The sequence below is a fragment of the Dendrobates tinctorius genome, unplaced genomic scaffold (genome assembly GCF_039654945.1).
Source record: "Dendrobates tinctorius isolate UK_male_01 unplaced genomic scaffold, ASM3965494v1 ptg000038l, whole genome shotgun sequence".
NCBI classification, from domain to species: Eukaryota; Metazoa; Chordata; class Amphibia; order Anura; family Dendrobatidae; genus Dendrobates; species Dendrobates tinctorius.
In genome coordinates, this window is record NW_027361706.1 from 22773198 (window position 1) to 22788929 (window position 15732).

General features: G+C 41.7%; 1 protein-coding gene across 1 annotated transcript in view; it reads left to right on the forward strand.

Moving 5' to 3' along the window:
* CFAP92 (cilia and flagella associated protein 92 (putative)) overlaps positions 1–15732 on the forward strand; it is a 184067-nt gene that overhangs the window by 75558 nt on the left and 92777 nt on the right. Inside the window, exons 8-9 of the mRNA XM_073574273.1 lie at positions 6793–6903; positions 15379–15563. Of these exons, the coding sequence (XP_073430374.1) occupies positions 6793–6903; positions 15379–15563 (296 nt within the window). The remainder of the gene's footprint in view (positions 1–6792; positions 6904–15378; positions 15564–15732) is intronic.

Sequence of the window (15732 nt, forward strand, 5' to 3'; positions counted from 1 at the left end):
ATATAGAAATCCTCCATACATATGGCACTTGAATGCAGTGCATAAGTAGATGGGTAGTTTAATTTAAAGTGTCTAGACAGGAATTTGGGGGTATTTTTCTTGCTTAACCCTTCCCTGAGAGCTATTAATAATTGTCCATTTGGTTGTTTTACTATTAAATTTGTTGGGTGGCCTGGCCATACTGTCTTCCACCATATAGGACTCATATTTTGTATTTACTGATATTTTAGAGATGTAATTTGTGAATAAAATATTTATACCTTTTGCACAAGACATAGTTCTCTGTGTATGTAATTCATGATTACCGTATGTAATGGTTATTATTTGGGCATTTTTCAAACTCATTTGGTTCTCTGGAATTGAATTTGATTATAGAGTTGCCCCCCTTTTTTGGACTAAAGGCCAATATTTTGATCAATTTTAGGTATGAAACTTTGTGTTAACATTAGGAGTGGCAATATCTACAGTTTGGTACATCCTGAGAAAGAAAGAAAGCACTGGTGAACTCATCAATGCAAAAAGACCTGGGCGCCCACGGAAGACAAGAGTAGTGGATGATCGCAGAATAATCTCCATGGTGAAGAGAAACCCCTTCACAATAGCCAACCAAGTGAACAACACTCTCCAGGAGGTAGGCGTATAAATATCCAAATCTACCATAAAGAGAAGACTACATGAAAGTAAATACAGAGAGTTCACGGCACGGTGCAAGCCACTCATAAGCATCAAGAATAAAAAGGCTAGACTGGACTTTGCTAAAAAACATCTAAAAAAGCCAGCACAGTTCTGGAAGAACATTCTTTGGACAGATGAAACGAAGATCATCCTCTACCAGAATGATGGAAAGAGAAAAGTATGGCGAAGGTGTGGTACAGCTCATGATCCAAAGCATACCACATCATCTGTAAAACACGGCGGAGGCAGTGTGATGGCTTGGGCATGCATGGCTGCCAGTGGCACTGGGCCACTAGTGTTTATTGATGATGTGACACAGGACAGAAGCAGCCGAATGAATTCTGAGGTATTCAGAGCCATACTGTGTGCTCAGATCCAGCCAAATGCAGCCAAACTGATTGGTTGTCGTCTCATACTACAGATGGACAATGACCCAAAACATAAAGCCAAAGCAACCCAGGAGTTTATTAAAGCAAAGAAGTGGAATATTCTTGAATGGCCAAGTCAGTCACCTGATCTCAACCCAATTGAACATGCATTTCACTTGTTAAAGATTAAACTTCAGACGGAAAGGCCCACAAACAAAAAGCAACTGAAAACCACCGCAGTGAAGGCCTGGCAGAGCATTAAAAAGGAGGAAACACAGCGTCTGGTAATGTCCATGAGCTCAAGACTTCAGGCAGTCATTGCCAACAAAGGGTTTTCAACCAAGTACTAGAAATGAACATTTTATTTACAATTATTTAATCTGTCCAATTACTTTTGGTCCCTTTAAAAACAGGGTTGCACATGTTAAGGAGCTGAAACTCCTAAACCCTTCATCCAATTTTAATGTGGATACCCTCAAATGAAAGCTGAAAGTCTGAACTTCAACTGCATCTGAATTGTTTTGTTTAACCCCTTCCTGACATCCGACGTACTATCCCGTCCACGGTACCCGGGCCCGTATGACCGTGGACGGGATAGTACATCTACCGCGATCAGCGGCGCCCACGTGGTGAGCGCCGCTGATCGCGGCCGGGTGTCAGCTGATTATCACAGCTGACACCCGGCACAATGTGTCAGGGGCGGTCACGGACCGCCCCCGACACGTTAACCCCTTGCACACCGCGATCAAACACGATCGCGATGTACCGGGGGTTAAAGGGAAGCATCGGCAGGGAGGGGGCTCCCTCCGTGCTTCCCTGAGCCCCCCACGGCAGCGCAATGTGCAGCGCTGCTGCGGGGGGCTCCTTTCCTCCAGGCCCCCGAATCCAAGATGGCGACGGGGGCCTTCGGGGGCCTGCAGGAAGCTGGCTTCCTCAGTGCCTGCAAAGCGCAGGCATGAGGACGCCTTCTGCAGTGCCTGTGTCAGATCGCTGATCTGTCACAGTGATCTGTGATGTGACAGATCAGCGATCTGTCACAGGACAGTGATGTCCCACCTGGGACTATTTAATAAAGTAAAAAAATAAATAAAAAAAAGTGTAAAAATAATTTAAAAAAAATCGCCAAATATATTAGAAAAAAAAAAAAATATTCCCCCAATAAATCCATTTTTTGGAAATAATATAAAAAAAAAAACAATAAAAGTACACATATTAGGTATCGCCGCGTCCGTAACGACCCGCCCTATAAAACTGTCCCATTAGTTAACCCCTTTAGCGAACCCCTTAAAAAATAAAAATAAAAATAAAAAACGAAGCAAAAAATAATGATTTATTATCATACCGCCAAACAAAAAGTGTAATAACGCGCGATCAAAAAGACGCATATAAATATCCATGGTACTGCTGAAAACGTCATCTTGTCCCGCAAAAAACGAGCCGCCACACAGCATCATCAGCGAAAAAATAAAAAAGTTATAGCTCGCTGAATAAAGCGATGCAAAAATAATTATTTTTTATATAAAATAGTTTTCATTGCATAAAACCGACAAAAACATAAAAAAAGACCTAAATGAGGTATCGCTGTAACCGTACTGACCGGAAGAATAAAACCGCTTTATCAATTTTACCGCACGCGGAATGGTGTAAACGCACCCCCCCCAAAAGAAATTCATGAAACGCTGGTTTTTGTTCATTCTGCGTCCAAAAAATCGGAATAAAAAGCGATCAAAAAATTCCACGTGCCCGAAAATGGTACCAATAAAAACGTCAACTCGTCCCGCAAAAAATAAGACCTCACATGACTCGGTGGGTCAAAATACGGAAAAATTATAGCTCTCAATATGTGGTGATGCAAAAACTATTTTTACAATGAAAAGCGTCTTTTAGCGTGCGACAGCCGCCAAACATAAAAACCGCCATAAATAGTAAATCAAACCCCCCCGTTATCACCCCCTTAGTTAGGGAAAAATAATAAAATAAAAAAAATGTATTTATTTCCATTTTTCCGTTAGGGTTAGGGTTAGGGCTAGGGTTAGGGCTAGGGTTAGGGCTAGGGTTAGGGGCGTGTTGGGGTTCGGGTTGGAGTTAGAATTGGGGGTTTCCACTGTTTGGGCACATCAGGGGCTCTCCAAATGCAACATGGCGTCTGATCTCAATTCCAGCCAATTCTGCGTTGAAAAAGGCAAATGGTGCTCCTTCCCTTCCAAGCTCTGCTATGCGCCCAAACAGTGTTTTACCCCCACATGTAGGGTATCAGCCTACTCAGGACAAATTGCAAAACAATTTTTGGGGTCCAATTTCTCCTGTTACCCTTAGGAAAATAAAAAATTGGGGGCAAAAATATCATTTTTGTGGAAAAAAATGATTTTTTTATTTTCACGTCCGAGTGCTATAAACTTCTGTGAAGCACTTGGGGGTTCAAAGTGCTCACCACACATCTAGATAAGTTCCGTGGGGGGTCTAGTGTCCAAAATGGGGTCACTTGTGGGGAGTTTCAATAGTTTAGCTACATCAGGGGCTCTCCAAACGCACATGACACCCGCAGACCATTCCATCAAAGTCTGCATTCCAAAACGTCACTGCTTCCCTTCCGAGCCCCGACGTGTGTCCATACAGTAGTTTTCTCCCACATATGGGGTGTCAGCGTACTCAGGACAAATTGAACAACAACTTTTGGGGGTCCAATTTCTCCTGTTACCCTTGGGAAAATGAAAAAATTGGGGACTAATTGATCATGTTTGTAGAAAAAAATACGATTTTTTTATTTTCATGCCCGGGCATTATAAACTTCTGTGAAGCCCTTGGGGGTTCAAAGCGCTCACCATACATCTAGATAAGTTCCTTAGGGGGTCTTGTTTCCAAAATGGGGTCACTTGTGGAGGTTTCCACTGTTTAGGTACATTAGGGGCTCTCCAAAGGCAACATGACACCCGCAGACCATTCCATCAAAGTCTGCATTCCAAAACGTCACTACTTCCCTTCCGAGCCCTGACGTGTGTCCATACAGTAGTTTTATCCCACATATGGGGTGTCAGCGTACTCAGGACAAATTGGACAACAACTTTTGGGGTTCAATTTCTCCTGTTACCCTTGGGAAAATAAAAAAATTGGGGACTAATTGATCATGTTTGTGGAAAAAATAAGATTTTTTTATTTTCATGCCCTGGCATTATAAATTTCTGTGAAGCCCTTGGGGGTTCAAAGTGCTCACCACACATCTAGATAAGTTCCTTGGGGGGTCTAGTTTACAAAATGGTGTCATTTGTGGGGGGTTTCCACTGTTTAGGTACATTAGGGGCTCTCCAAAGGCAACATGACACCCGCAGACCATTCCATCAAAGTCTGCATTCCAAAACGTCACTACTTCCCTTCCGAGCCCCGACGTGTGCTCATACAGTAGTTTTCTCCCACGTATGGGGTATCAGCATACTTAGGACAAATTGGACAACAACTTTTGGGGTCCAATTTCTCCTGGTACCCTTGGGAAAATAAAAAAATGGTGACTAAAAGATCATGTTTGTGGAAAAAATACGATTTTTTTATTTTCACGCCCGGGCGTTGTAAACTTCTGTGAAGCACTGGGGGGGTCAAAGTGCTCACCACACATCTAGATAAGTTCCTTAGGGGGTCTAGTTTCCAAAATGGTGTCATTTGTGGGGGGGTTCCACTGTTTTGGTACATCAGGAGTTTTCCAAACGCGACATGGTGTCCGATCTCAATTCCAGCCAAAAACGTCAAATGGCGCTGCTTCCCTTCCGAGCTCTGCCATGCGCCCAAATAGTGGTTTACCCCCACATGTGGGGTATCAGCGTACTCAGGACAAATTGCACAATAACTTTTAGGGTCCTGTTACCCTTGGGAAAATAAAAATTGGGGTGAATAGATCATTTTTGTGGAAAAAATATGATTTTTTAATTGTACCGCTGTACGTTATAAACTTCTGTAAAGCCCTTGTGGGTTCAAAGTTCTCACCACATATCTAGATAAGTTCCTTGGGGGGTCTAGTTTCCAAAATGGGGTCACTTGTAGGGGGTTTCCACTGTTTAGGTACATCAGGGACTCTCCAAACGTGACATGGCGTCCAATCTGAATTCCAGCCAATTTTGCATTGAAAAAGTCAAACGGCGCTCCTTCCATTCTGAGCTCTGCCATGCGCCGAAACAGTCGTTCCCCCCCACATATCAGGTATCTGCGTACTCAGGACAAATTGCACAATAACTTTTGCAGTTCAATTTCTCCTGTTACCCTTGGTAAAATAAAAAAAATTGAACCTGAAGTATTTTTTTTATGAAAAAAAGTTAGATGTTCATTTTTTTTTAAATATTCAAAAAAATTCCTGTGACGCACCTAAAGGGTTAATAAACTTCTTGAATGTGGTTTTGAGCACCTTAAGGGGTGCAGTTTTTAGAATGGTGTCACTTTTGGGTATTTTCTATCATATAGACCCCTCAAAGTGGCTTCAAATGTGATGTGGTCCTAAAAATAAAATGGTGTTGTAAAAATGAGAAATCGCTGGTCAACTTTTAACCCTTATAACTTCCTAACAAAAAAAAATTTTGGTTCCAAAATTGTGCTGATGTAAAGTAAACATGTGGGAAATGTTAGTTATCAAGTTTTTTGTGTGCTGTATCTCTGTGATTTAAGGGCAAAAAAATTCAAAGTTGGAAAATTGCGAAATTTTCAAAATTTTCGCCAAATTTCTGTTTTTCTCACAAATAAACGCAAGTTATTTGAATGAAATTTTACCACTAACATGAAGTACAATATGTCACGAGAAAACAATGTCAGAATCACCGGGATCCATGGAAGCGTTCCAGAGTTATGACCTCATAAAGGTACAGTGGTCAGAATTGTAAAAATTGGCCCGGTCATGAACGTGCAAACCACCCTTGGGGGTGAAGGGGTTAAAACTCATTGTGGTAATGTCTAGAACCAAAATTAGAAAAATGTTGTCTCTGCCCAAATATATATGGACCTAACTGTAATTTATACAATGTGATTTTCTGGATTTTATTTTTGATATTTTATCTCTCAATGCTAAAATTTACCTACCCTTAAAATTATAGAATGTTCATGTCTTGTCAGTGGGCAAACGTACAAACGTACAAAATCAGCAAGGGATCAAATAATTATTTCCTTCACTGTATGTGTGTGTATGTATATGTGTGTGTGTGTATGTGTATATATATATATATATGTATATAATATATATACAGTATATATTTTAAGTCTGCATAAAAGTAAAAAAAAAGCTGTACAACTGTGAAAACTTCTGACAATATTTATGTGCTATTTTTTTCTACACATATAAAAAGTTTATGGAGCTTCTTTGAAGCTTGGGAATAAAACCCCCCAAAGTATTACATTGGCCAGATGTTACATTATACTGAATGATATTCTAAAATTCAAGTTTACAGAATGTGGTAGAAAGCACGCGACTTTCAGAGCATAAACGCTAGCTTCAATTAATAAAACTGTGGGATTGAAAAACACCATGTGGTTTTTCCATAGTCAACAATCCTAGCCATTCTCAGTTCTTGCTCGGTGAAAGTACTAAAGTAAAGAAAGTAATTTCGGATTTTGTGAACCTAGCATTATGAGAGCAAGACTCAATGGGGTGTCTGTTCTGTAATTTGATATTAAGCACTTATACTATACAGTCTTTACACTGCCAAACTTTACTGGATGTTGTTTTTTTTTTAAGAAAACTACAGCATTTCATCACTTACTTATTCCTTTATTTTCCCAGTCATGAAAAAATCAGAGAAAGAGAAATGTGAAAAAGCCTCAAGCATTCCATCACTTCAAGGAGAAAGGAAGTATTTGATGTTGAGCATTAATTTCATGCCGCTTCTTGCAGGTGGGTGGAAATATCGGCTGATCTCTTATAGAAAAGTTTATCCAAAGGTTATACAATTGTTTTAAAAGCAAAATACTTGATCGTTCCATATTAGCACTGCCAAGTGAAACCATCCTTTGTATCTGTGCCATCCTGAAGGCACATGGCACTGTTGCCACTTCCTGCAGCTTTGGCAAAATATGGCGTAAACTACTGTATTAGCGCCTGTGTTCACACGCTGATACAGTGTAAGTGTTGCAGGTCACATATGCTAGTCTGTGCATAGCGGGCTTGAGGGGCAGTAAGTTATTTCTATTAGTTGGCTCAGTGGATAGCACTGCAGCCTTGCAGCGCCGGGGTCCTGGGTTCTAATCCCACCAAAAACAACATCTGCAAGGAGTTTGTTTGTTCTCCCCGTGTTTGCGTGGGTTTCCTCCGGGTACTCCGGTTTCCACCCACATTCCAAAGACATACTGATAGGGAATCTAGATTGTGAGCCCCAAATGGGGACAGTGTCAATGATGTTTGTTAAGCGCTGTGGAATTAATGGTGATATATAAGTGAATAAACTAAATGAATATTAGTTTCTCTGTAAACTGTAGAGAGTGGGCAGAGTGAGTGAGCATGTGTGACCAGCCCTCAGCTCATCAGATGGACCTGCATATTGTTATAGAATTTCAACACAAGGTGGCGCTTTACTGTGTAGCAAAATTTCATGACTCTTCGCTAAATCGTTTTTTTATGTAATGTAGATATGATTCATTTTTTTAATATTTTCTCTACCAGAGAAGTAGCTCATACAGCCTTGCAGGGTTGGATCTCAGAAGCCAAGGATGTATGAGTTATGTCCTGGCTACTAACGCCCATAACTGGGTCATAGCTTCTTTGCTTCAATATGAGAGCAGAATTGCTGCTATAGGTGAAAGCCAGCCCAGTATATCGGGGTTTAAAGTGAGAGCGGCAATTGTGTGGCAGCTTGTACTCAAGACCTCCACTTTAAAGGGGTTTGCCAGGACTTTAACATTAATAGCCTATCATTGGGGTAGGTCCTCAATGTCTGATCGGTGTGGGTGCGACACCCAGCGCCCCACCGATCAGCTTTTCTCGATATTGGTGGCGGCTGGAACTGCCCAGTTGCAGAGCTGCATAGCACAGCTCTGTCGACTGTATTGTGGCCATGATCTGGTACAGAGCATCTCCCACCTATTCAAATCAATAGAAGGTGGATGTACAGCACCCGGCCATGGCCACCATTCCGTCGACGGAGCTGTGCTGTGCAACTCTGCAACTGGGCAGTTCCGGCCGCCACCAATATCAAGAACAGCTGATCGTCGGGGCGCTGGGTTTCGCACCCCTACTGGTCAGATATTGATGACCTTTCCTGAGGATGGCTTTCAATGTTAAAGTCCCGGACATCCCCTTTAATCGATGATCTCATGAGCTGGGTCTCGAGTACTGCATTGATTCAGAGAACTTTACCTTTAAATTGAGACTTTAATTGCAATTGCTACTAACACTTATCCTGTTATATAATCCCTCTCCCCCTTTCTCATTAATCATAGTGACCCACAGAAGAAACTTAATAAGTCGTTTATTCCACGTGCTAACACAGTGGAAAAGTATTCAATATAGCATGGAGAATCTATGAATGCTGAAGAATAATGGACACTGAAAAGCCTTGGAACATTGGATATTGCTATTATCTCTAAAACCTCAGTGAATACCGTATATACTCGAATATAAGCCGAGATTTTCAGCCCAAAAAAGTGGGCTGAAAGTCCCCCTCTCGTCTTATATTCGAGTCATATACAAAGGGGGTCGGAGGGGGAGGGGGGGGCGGGGGTGTCAGGTCATACTTACCCGTCCTGACGCTGTGTCTTGAGCCCCCAGCTTCTCCCCGTGCTCTCTCTTCCTGCCTTCAGCGGTCACGTGGTGCCACTCATTAAAACTCATGAATATGCGCATATTCATGTTTTAATGAGCGGTACCACATGACCGCTGAAGGCAGGAAGAGAGAGCGCGGAGAAGCTGGGGGCTCAAGACACAGCGTCAGGACGGGTAAGTATAGCGATACTCACCTGTCCTGCGTCCACGGCTGCTTGCTGCTGTCTGTCATCGGTCAGTGACTCCAGACAGGAGAGGGCGCGGTGACGTGGTTAGTGCACGCCACGCCCCCTGCAGTCTGAAGGTCACTGACTGATGACATGGCAGATAGCTGTGAGCAGCCATGGACGCAGGACACGTGAGTATCTCACGTGCCAGCAGTGACACCGGCACCTGACACCCAGCGACGGAGAGGTGAGTATGTCATTTTTTTTAATTTTTACATGCAGCAGCAGCATGGGGTCAGCATATGGGGGAATAATCTGGAGCTTCTTCTGGGGTCAGCATATGGGGGAACAATCTGGAGCTTCTCCTGGGGTCAGCATATGGGGGTACAATCTATGGAGCTTCTTCTGGGGTCAGCATATGGGGGAATAATCTATGGAGCTTCTTCTGGGGACACCATATGGGGGAATAATCTATGGAGCATTTCCCACCCTAGGCTTATACTCGAGTCATTAAGTTTTCCCAGTTTTTTTGTGGCAAAATTGGGGGGGGGGGGGGGTTCGGCTTATACTCGGGTCGGCTTATACTCGAGTATATACGGTATCCCTTGTCTATAATATTGGAGTAAGATGGTGGTGATGAAGCTGTAGATTTCAGTAAAATATTTTAAGTGTAAAATAAGAAAACATATCTGTTGTATATTTTTATGGTTGATCTCTTGTACCGAAACATCAAGTTAAAAAAAGTATCTCTAACGGTATGTGTACGTCGCGTTTTTACTGCGAAAAATGCAGCATTTTACTTTGACAGTAAAATTAATGAGATTTCTGCACAAGTTGCTTATTTTGTCTTTGCAGATTTCAAGCTGTTTCAATTCTGAGATTTTTCTAAGCAATGCTGCTTCAGGCATATGCTGGCAGTCTTTTTTCCGAAGCTGCTTTGCTGGTTTATTTGTCGGGGTTTTTTGTGGCGGCTCCACTAATGGCATTTTTTTCCCCGTGCTTCTAGCTGCATTTGGAAGCCGCCCGAAGAATAAACATGTTACTTCTTTTTACTGCTTCACGATTATGAAGCCCTGAAGCGTTTTAAGTTCATTTTTTTTGTGCTTTTTCAAGTGGATTCCACCTGAAAACAGACATCGTGTGCACATACCCTTATCTTGTTTTTCATTAGTATTGTCTCCCAACTCCTCATCTCTCCATAGAAGTTTATAAGCACAAGCTGTCATCTCCTATCTCAGTAATGTAAAAACCTGTAGTCACTGAATACAGATTATACAGGGTGGGCCATTTATATGGATACACCTAAATAAAATGGGAATGGTTGGTGATATCAACTTCCTGTTTGTGGCACATTAGTATATGGGAGGGGGGAAATTTTCAGGATGGGTGGTGTCTATGGCGGCCATTTTGAAGTCGGCCATTTTGGATCCAACTTTATTTTTTTCCAATGGTAAGAGGGTCACATGACATGTCAAACTTATTAAGAATTTCAGAAGAAAAACAATGGTGTGCTTGGTTTTAACGTAACTTTACTCTTTCATGAGTTATTTACAAGTTTTTGAGCACTTATAAAATGTGTTCAAAGTGCTGCCCATTGTGTTGGATTGTCAATGCAACCCTCTTCTCCCACTCTTGACACACGGATAGCAACACCGCAGAAGAAATGATAGTCTAAGGGGGTCAGATTCCTTGTAGGAATGCTCGGACCTGACACCCATAATGTGGTGGTGCACCATCTTGATGGAAAAACTCTGGGAACGTGCCATCTTCAGTGTATAAAGAGGGCAACAAATCATCATGTAGCAATTTCAGATATCCAGTGGCATTGAGGTTTCCATTGATGAAGAATGGCCCCACTATCTTTGTACCCCATATACCACACCATACCATTAATTATGGGTGTCAAGGTCTGAACATTCCTACATGATTAGTATCCTGGGAAGTGGATTGGTCGTCGTGGGCCAGTTGAATGGCCACCAAGGTCTCCCGATCTGACCCCCTTAGACTTTTATCTTTGGGGTCATCTGAAGGCAATTGTCTATGCTGTGAAGATAAGAGATGTGCAGCATCTGAAACAACGGATACTGGAAGCCTGTGCTAGCATTCCTTCTGCGGTGTTCCCAACAGTGTGTCAAGAGTGGGAGAAGAGGGTTGCATTGACCATCCAACACAATGGGCAGCACTTTGAACACATTTTATAAGTGGTCAGAAATTTGTAAATAACTCATGAAAGAATAAAATTACGTTAAAACCAAGCACACCATTGTTTTTCTTGTGAAATTCTCAATAAGTTTGATGCGTCACATGACCATCTTCCCATTGGAAAAAAATAAAGTTGTATTCAAAATGGCCGACTTCAAAACGGCCACCATGGTCACCACCCATCTTGAAAAGTTCCCCCCTCCCATATACTAATGTGTCACAAACAGGAAGTTGATATCAGAAATCATTCCCATTTTATTTAGGTGGATCCATATAAATGGCCCACCCTGTACTTGTGAATTTAGAGGGATCGGGTTAGGAGGAAAAAAAAACAGATTTCTCCAAAAAGACATCTTACAAACTTTGTTAATTTGATGTGTACTATTGATTAGTGATGAGCGAGTATACTTGTTTTCCCGAGCATGCTCGGGTGATCGCCGAGTATTTTGGCGTGCTTGGAGATTTAGTTTGTGTCGGTGTAGCTGCATGATTTACGGCTGCTGGACAGCCTGAGTACATGTGAGGAATGCCTGATAGTTAGGGAATCCCCACATGTATTCAGGCTGTCTAGCAGTCGTAAATCATGCAGCTGTATCGACAAAAAGTTCATCTCCGAGCACGCCAAAATACTCAGAGGACACCCGAGCAACGAGTATACTCATCACTACTATTGATGTATGAAAAAAAACTTTAAATGAGGGTTTATCTTTTAAGATGCTAATAAAGCACATGAGAATTTTTTTGTAATGTTTCATTGTACAAATAAAATAAGCAAACAAAAAATACTGTTTTTTGGGCACAATAATTAGTGTATTTATTGTATTCTCTCCGTTTTACTACTAAAATTCTAGTGCAGAATATTGGCGCCTCATTACAGGGTGATGATTGCTGCTTTGGCTGGGTAGACATACAATTATGTGATAGACTGAGTTATACATTCTTTGTATCTGCCAGTCTCCTGCTCAGATCATTAATTAATATAAGAAGTGATACCAGTATTGAGGCTGACACCTTTATTCCAAGATGTCATCTCTCTCTGGAAATATGGACCATTCATTGAAAGTTAATTTCAGTCGTCCCGAAGATCACTGGGAATCTCAGGTTCACCGTACATTACCTCCAATCACTGACTCTAGGGGAAAAAAAAGTCACAAAGGGATCCCATTTGGAAACTCTGAATAATACATAATAGCTCAGTCCAGCTGAGAAGTGTAAATGTCTGGAGGAATATAAAGCCTCTTGTTACTCTGCTGAATGCACGGATTTGCGAGTACCGTGTCATCCTCATTGTATATGGCTTTCTGTGAGCTGACATGTCTTCTACACTTTGTGCTGTGGTTCTTTCTTTGCACTGTAGTTCCATGTGGAAACTAATATAGATACATGTTTTACAGCCCTCCCTCAATTTACAATATTAAACCTCCCCTAACAGATACAATTTTTGTTTTCCACCAAGTTCCAGAATTTTTGTTTTTGATGGGCGGAACAGCAAGGTAGACAATATATTAAATAAAATAAAACCTTTAATAATATTTTTAAAAAGACCCTCAGACTCATAATACAAATATTAGACATATAATAATAATCTTTATTTTTATATAGTGCTAACATATTCCGCAGCGCTTTACAGTTTGCACACATTATCATCACTGTCCCCGATGGGGCTCACAATCTAGATTCCCTATCAGTATGTCTTTGGTATGTGAGAGGAAACCGGAGTACCCGGAAGAAACCCACGCAAACACGGGGAGAACATACAAACTCCTTGCAGGTGTTGTCCTTAGTGGGATTTGAACCCAGGACCCCAGCGCTGCAAGGCTGCTGTGCTAACCACTGAGCCACCATGCTGCCCACCATTGAATTTATATTTATGTATATTAATTTTTATTGTCATTTCCACTTCAACACAATCAGCTCAGACAATAGGTTGTTAAAATACATTTTTTACTATTTTTGATGTATAATGATTTTTTTTATAATGTTCATCTCATAACATGTGATTTCTAACTGCTGACCTCGGATAAAATGCTAACCACTGAACCACCATGCTGACCATAACATATACAATGACATACATAATACACCAGCGATATTGTGTTGTGTCAAAACAGTAAAAACTGTCCTCTTACACAATTAATTAGCCTCAAATTTATAAGTGAGCAGATCTCGTGGGAGATAAGTCAAGTCCATTATTTCTGATCCTGGGAGCAATGGGAGAAGATGCCGTGGTGCACAGATCCTGCTGTTGGATCTATCCGTGTCCCACTCTCCCTCCACAGCCCCGCTCTCTCCCTCCACATCCCCGCTCTCTCCCTCCACAGCCCCGCTCTCTCCCTCCACAGCCCCGCTCTCTCCCTCCACAGCCCTGCTCTCTCCCTCCACAGCCCTGCTCTCTCCCTCCACAGCCCTCTCCATGCGCCATCCCGCTCTCTCCCTCCGCAGCCCTGCTCTCCATCCATGCCCCACTCTCCCTCCACAGCTCCGCTCTCCACTCGCATCCCGCACTTTCCCTCTGCAACCCTGCTGTCCAGCCGCCAGTGGGCGGGGCTATGTGGAGTTGGCATAGCTTGATACATACACACGCACAGACTCAGCTATATATATATAGATAGTAATTTACATCTTGAGAAAGTACTCTAACAAAGTGTATGGGCAGAGGAATTGTATGTCTTATCAACCAACCAAAGCACAAATATATGCAAATAAATTCCGAATAGAAATAATAAGTAGATGTCAGATATGATACAAAAAATATAATGAAATAGTCATAATGGTGCCAAGACTATTGCAAATAGTCCCATAGAAATGCAGTAATACATATAATACATGAAAGGACAAATGGGTAAAAAGCTATGTGTGTACAAACTCACCCACCAACAACCCGACGTGTTGTGAGTTAATTTTTCCCTTCACCATTGAGGTCTGATGAACTCCCTCCTCTAGTGAAGGAAGGTAGTGAGACTGATTACCAAACACCTGGGCAGCTAGATGATGACTGGGTGGCTGGAATTGAGGACTGGATATAAGGCTGCCGACGCCCTTCTTCCTGGCTGGTGATTTTCCTGCTGGATTCTTGGAGACCAGTCAGATTCCTGCATCTCAAAGCTAAGTTTTTCTGCTCTGCTTTGTACTCTTCAGTTTTGTTTTTGTTTTGCCTTGTTTTTTGTCTCTGATCTGTTGATATTTTGCTCTGTCTTCAGAATATACCTGACTGCTGATATAGTCTTTTGAAGCCTAGCGACTTCAGGGCCTGTTTTTCCTATCAGTCGGTTGGCTCATTTTGATAGGGTTTTTGCGGATGGCAGACAGCAGCTTTCCTATCCTGTCCTATGTAGTTAGCTTGGGCCCCATCATTTGCTCAACCTATCTTTCTATCTGTGTTAGTGTTTTCATCTTACTTCACCGTCATTATATGTTGGGGGCTGCCTTTTGCTTTGGGGTCTGCTCTCGGGCAGTTTAGTTTTTCCCCTTTCTGTCTTTAGGCTATATAGTTCTCCGGCTCTGATCGAGGGGTCTAGGGCACCGTAGGAACCCCCCACGGCTACTGCTAGTTGGTGTGGATAGGTTCAGGGGTCTGCAATCCGGTAGCTGCCAACCTCTCTGGTTTTTCTGGACTTAGCTGGTATTTTGTTTTTTCCTCCTTCGGTGACTCATCATAACACCGACGCGTGTTTTAATTTAAATATTGTATATATTTTCTGATCCCTATAACGTTTTTATTTTATTTTTTTGCCTTTAATTTTTTTTTCCTCTTTAAAACATCTAATTTATGAGTTGATTGATTTAATATTTTCTCTCCCCATCTACATCTGTGCACTGCAGTTGCCTATGTGAGACTTGTGCTGAAATGAGGTCATGCACTTTTAAAGTAGTGTTCTACAATAATGACACGATTTTGTGAGATATCAAGGACTTTGTTGTAATATGGTGACGGTTCTATCCAACTACAACATAGTTCCACATTTTAGAACCATAAAAAGAAATGTAGGGACCATTTTTCCCAATATTTTACTTTTTGACGTACTTACAATGGAGTGTTGCTTGGTACTTGACAATGTATAGGTTTGTGCTGTAAAATCCAAGAGTTTGTGCAGGAAAAGTAAGCATTGTGTAAGTTGTAGTAGTATCAAGACTGGGTGCAAAGCTTCTGTCATGCTGGATGCCATTGAAGGTGTTGATATCATGAGAAAAACAATTTAAGTTGCTTTGAAAATAATTGACATTGTGTATTTCTTTTTCTTAGGAGATCTGTCGGTGACAAGTCGTCTGCAGGAGTGCTCACCACAAATATTAGATTGTTATGTGACTTTGGCCCTTAACACTTCATTACTGTCAGATCGACAAAGACGTGATCTCAATCCATTGGTTGTTCGTATCCTTTCAGCTACATGTCTTCCAATGTCACCGACACCAATTAACGTTTTACAGGTAATTTGTAATCCAGACATTAGTCCAAGCCTGGTTGTTGTGGTAAATTTGGTAGTGCCTAATTGCTTAACTTCAATCCATGCATATTGCCTTACACTAATCTTTAAGTATTGTCTATCCCCAATCTGTACAGGTCCTCTAACCACAATCTATACTTGTCACCTAACCC